We start from the raw sequence: 5,000 nt of genomic DNA on the forward strand, positions 1-5,000 counted from the left end.
AAAAAACAGAACTGAGCCGTGAACTGAGCTGTCTTGTAACCATGTCTGAATATTGATAGAACAACTCGGCCTATTGCTCTCGTATCTACAGTGATAAAGCCTAGGCACTGATTTCAAACTGGTTACCTTCAAGTTATTGTCGTGCTTATCACCAGATGTTACGGCTCAAGTAACTTCGCTGAATTATGAATAAATTACAACAGAGTAGCCGTGTAGGGACCTTCCAGAGAGCTTGAGTGAATCATGAATAAATTACAACAGAGTAGACGCGTAGCCACTTTCCCAAGAACTTGAGTGAATTATCAAGAATAAATGACAATTCAAGTAGCCGCATAGATGTATTGCTGGCTGCGCCATGCGGCTAGAGATGTGGAGTATTCTGCAATTGCTCCAAAACAAGGACGAGTTTAGGAGTATTGGGCCATTCCATTTAATATCCACATTCTGGGGTGGATCTAGGGATGGTTTGGGGGGTTCCATCAAATCCCCTAAATATTAAAAGAGCTAATGTCAAAAACTTGTAAAGATATAAAATAAACACACTTACATGTAAATGAAATTAATTCATAACCATGCAAGTTAAGACTGTTGGGCTTGGCTCTGATGAATGTTCACTACGAAAAGCCCCTTGACTACCATGATGATGCTGTAGTTAAGTTTTTTGCAGAAAGATACATGTACCCCCAAAGAATGCTTCTAATGTTGATCCTGTCTTTTATGAAACACAAAATTGAAAAAAGCATCAAATGCAGTATATTTTTATCATAGATTTGCATCGTTTTTACGCAGCTTTGTTATTAACATTTTGATGCAAAAGGAATGACATTTTAATTTTTAAAAATGATGGTAAAGCCCGCTGACTAAATGGCAGAAATCATGTTTCCAAAACTTCAAAATTTTCCAGGAAATGACACCCCCTGGAACCCCCCATCATTGAACACCCTCTGCTAAATACCTGGATCTGCCCCAAATGAATAAATACCCTGAATACCTGCCCCTAAATACCTGGATCCTTCCCCCCCCCCCCCTTCCCCATCAATGGCACAATTCTTAGTGTTAGTGAGCCAGTTGGCACCCTAGGCTTTGATCTTGTGTTTTTCTGAGGGTTATAGCAAAAATCAGCCCTTATTTCTTAGGGAAAGAGGAAAAATTGGTCTGTGGTAACTTCATCCAAAGGGGGGGGGGGGGGGGGGTGTGGATATTAAATGGAATGGCCCATTTTTGCGTTGTTGTGTGCACAGTACTAGTCATGTCATGTTGTAATTTGGATACTTCTGCAGTTGAACAAAGTATAAGGTCAGACAGAGTGTATTTCAATACAATTGAACTGAATTTGTTAGTGTTATTGAGTAAATTCTCAAGGTACCAGTAATTTTTTGTTCTTAACCCAGACAAACCACTGGTATGAATTCCAATTAAAGGTGTCTTTTAATACTTTCTTTGACCAAATTCTCATAGACGTGGCATTACATTTAATTTATACAGAACGTTAATTCCTGGGCATGATTACATTTTTCAAGTATATCTCTCTTATATAAGCTTGTACATCAAGTTTGCAATAATTATCTAAAGAAAGCCTTGATGTCAGTAAGATAATAAATGTTCTTAGTTGTGTTTTTAAAAATTCTCTTTGTTAAAATGTGTGCTACATTCTGGTTTAAAACAGAATGTTGAGCTTTAATTGGTATCATCAGTACTCCAAATTTAGTACCAAGTCCAGTCATCAGAGATGACCAGAAAGTTGAGGCAACCAGTTTTTGGTAAAATGAAAAGTGTGGTTGTTGGAGGAAAGAACAATGGACAACCCTGCCAAACTTCAAAATCAACAAAAATCAAAAATCAAAAAAAAAAAAATCAAATAATAATAAGAAAGTAATCTTAACCCATTGACTCCCAGGTGTTCCCATTGACGAGTAAAATCGTCTGGTGCTAGACATAGTAAAATACTAAGTCAGGCCGGTGTGGTCGTCAAAGGGTTAAGCAGCACCCAACTTACCTGTCGCTTTTCTATTGTCAATGTTCAACAGTACCGTCAAGTTAAAAGTAATTAATTTGCTGCAGCTGAGCATTTCCCCCTGCTTTGAGTATCTTTATCTTTTGCAATTAACATTGTCAGATAGGAAATTACAAGGGACAGTGTCAAAAGCATGTTTGAAAGCCATGGAGATCGAAACGTGCCAAAACTTAAACACAGACTTCCATGGATCGGAAAACTACTAATAGGCGCTCTGAAGATCGACCACCTTGTGATTGCATTTCAACACAGCTGGCAATTTAATCAGCTGGCAATTTAATCATGGGTTTGGTTGCCCTAACCTTTTGAAACAGGGACAACCTGAATTTTTTTTCAAGCAATTGCTCTCCTATTTGTAAATGTACAGTACAGTAATTGATAAGTTTGCATTTAAAAAAGAACATTGTTTTTGCAATGATCAAAATCACTACTGACATGAATTTGTTGGTGTTACTTTGGACCTATATGCATGACTTGTATGATTCCTTAAATAATGAAACAAAATTAATAATAGTTCTGTTAATTTTTTTTGGATGATGTATGTACAGGTATCGTGTTGTACTCTTTTCTTCATTTGCTACAAAACCTATCTTTCCTCATTACATTTGCAAAGTAACAAGTTATACATTACGTGACATTGTAAAATTTTCATTACTTTTTATGGCTCACCTCACAGAACTTACAACTTGCTACTGTATTGGCAACTTCTAGTAACAGTGATAAGCAACCATTTTCCTAGAAGCTTTTCAAGGACAAGAATATATATTAAATAATTGGTAAAGAAAGGACAGAAATTTTAGAATCACTTATGGTTGGAGGCAGGCCAGTTGCATATTAAAATTTTAAATGTACAATTGAATAGTTGAACTTGCGACTATCTGAAACAACTTTATTCAATGGTCAGAGCAGGACTTCAAATCAGAAATTCCAATACATTGCAAGTCCAGCACCTTACACGTTCTACCTCCTTATCTCTAATAATAATGATGCGGCTCAACAAGGCCGAGCCAAAAGCATACTATGGCACCTGAGGCTCAGTGCCATTGCATGGTCCATGTTGTATACGACATTGGAGCACAATTTATAGCCAGCTGGAATAAGCTGTATGCTGGTTTTTGCTGAGGGTGGAAAACCGGAGAGCCCAGAGAAAAACCCTTGGAGCAGAGTAGAGAACCAACAGAAACTCAGCCCACTTGTGGCTTCTGGGTCCGGGAATTAAACCCTGGCCACATTGTTGGGTGGCGAGTGGTCTTGCCACTGCATGTAGACCCCCTCCCCTCCCCCCCTCCCCTCCCCCCTCCCCTTTCCTCCCTTCCTCTATATTACTAATGGAGCATTCCTATCAATATTATTAACTTTATAGTGGAGTTGGAAAAGTCCTTAAAAAAAGACTGAAAAATCATCTCAAGAAAGAGAAATTAGCGCTAGCCAAGTTGGAGCAGGAGAAAAGAATCAAACAAGTGCACTTCTACTGTGTCATTGATTTTGAAGGGACTTGTGAAGAAGAGAACCCAAAAGACTATATTCATGAAATTATTGAGTTTCCTGTAGTACTTGTTGATGCCAATACTTTGGAAGTGGTAAGTGTACAATGTATGTTGCAAATTTTGTCTGGCAATTTCTTGTTCTGGAATTTAATTTAATTTATCATTTTTTAATATACATGTACTGTATTATTTCCTATTCAAGGGGACATACTATCGATCTCAGATGTTTGTGGACAAAGGCTTTTTGTCAGCCCACTTCACGGACCGTTGATTTCAGTCTGCGGTTAAAAAATTCTTATCACATGATAACATTTTTTGTGGCTCTGCGGTTACGAAAATACCGATCTCATGACGCCATTTTCTGTTACTCTCGGCAAAGAGAAAATTGCGAAACGATGTTGACGGCGAGTATAACCGGCCGAAGCTATTACGGTTAACCCATTAAAAGCTTTGTCCAAGGAAATAAGAAGCAGGTGGACACTTTTCTTCAGTTTTTTTCTTTTCTCGGCCATGGGAACTGACAAAGGAATAGCGCCAGGTGGTCGGTATTTTCGAAACCGCAGAGCCACGAAAACGTTATCACTTGATCAGAATTTTTTTAACCACAGATTGAAATCAACGGTCCGTGAAGTGGGCTGAAAAAAAAACCCTTGTCCACAGCCGTGTGAGATTGATAGCAGTTTTTTAGTGGATGCAGAGGTTGCTAACTTATTGACTCCTGAGTCATTTGACAGAGCAAAACTGTGATTTTAAATAAGAACGATCACACATATGTGGGAGGCGCGGTGGCCTCATGGTTAGAGTGCTCGACTCCGGATCGAGTGGTACAGGTTCGGGTCCTGGCTGGGGACATTGTGTTGTGTTCTTGGGCAAGGCACTTTACTCTCATGGTGCTTCTCTCCACCCAGGTGTATAAATGGGTACGGGCGAAATGCTGGGGGTAACCCTGCAATGGACTATTATCCCATCCAGGGAGGAGTAGAAATACTCCTAGTCACTTCATGCAAGGGAAACCAGAGATAAGCGCCGGCCTGATGGGCCTTCTGGCTCGTAAGCAGTGACTCTACCTTTACCTTTATCACACAAAAGATCAAGTTGCAGTGTTTTTGTCAGAAAATTAAATGTTACAGAATTTGTATTTGGGAATGTCATTTTCTGTATTTATTAAAGAGACTACTGTATGAAATGGACGCCCCAAAGTTTGGGCGTGACAATCACATTACTATGCAAGGAAAGCTAACCAAACTTTGTTAATAATACATGTAATTTTAAGAGATCTTTTTGTTGGGGTTGCCTTTTTTAATGCAATGGAACTCAAATGATACAGGCTGGGTTAACTTAAAGGGGCTAGGTCACGCTATTTTAGGTAATTTTGTTTAATTTTGTTAATTATGAGCTCTAAACGTCAAATTGGCAAAGCAAGCATCTTTCATTTTCAAAATCACGGCCACATAACAACTGAGAATGATTTTCCAGCTTTGTAAAATTAATGACATTTT

General features: G+C 38.7%; 1 protein-coding gene across 1 annotated transcript in view; it reads left to right on the plus strand.

Moving 5' to 3' along the window:
* LOC138043684 (3'-5' exoribonuclease 1-like) overlaps nucleotides 1-5,000 on the plus strand; it is a 16,334-nt gene that overhangs the window by 757 nt on the left and 10,577 nt on the right. The window contains exon 2 of the mRNA XM_068890082.1: nucleotides 3,378-3,594. Coding sequence (XP_068746183.1) covers nucleotides 3,378-3,594 — 217 coding nt within the window. The remainder of the gene's footprint in view (nucleotides 1-3,377; nucleotides 3,595-5,000) is intronic.

This window comes from Montipora capricornis, chromosome 3, assembly GCF_036669925.1.
Source record: "Montipora capricornis isolate CH-2021 chromosome 3, ASM3666992v2, whole genome shotgun sequence".
Taxonomy (NCBI): domain Eukaryota; kingdom Metazoa; phylum Cnidaria; class Anthozoa; order Scleractinia; family Acroporidae; genus Montipora; species Montipora capricornis.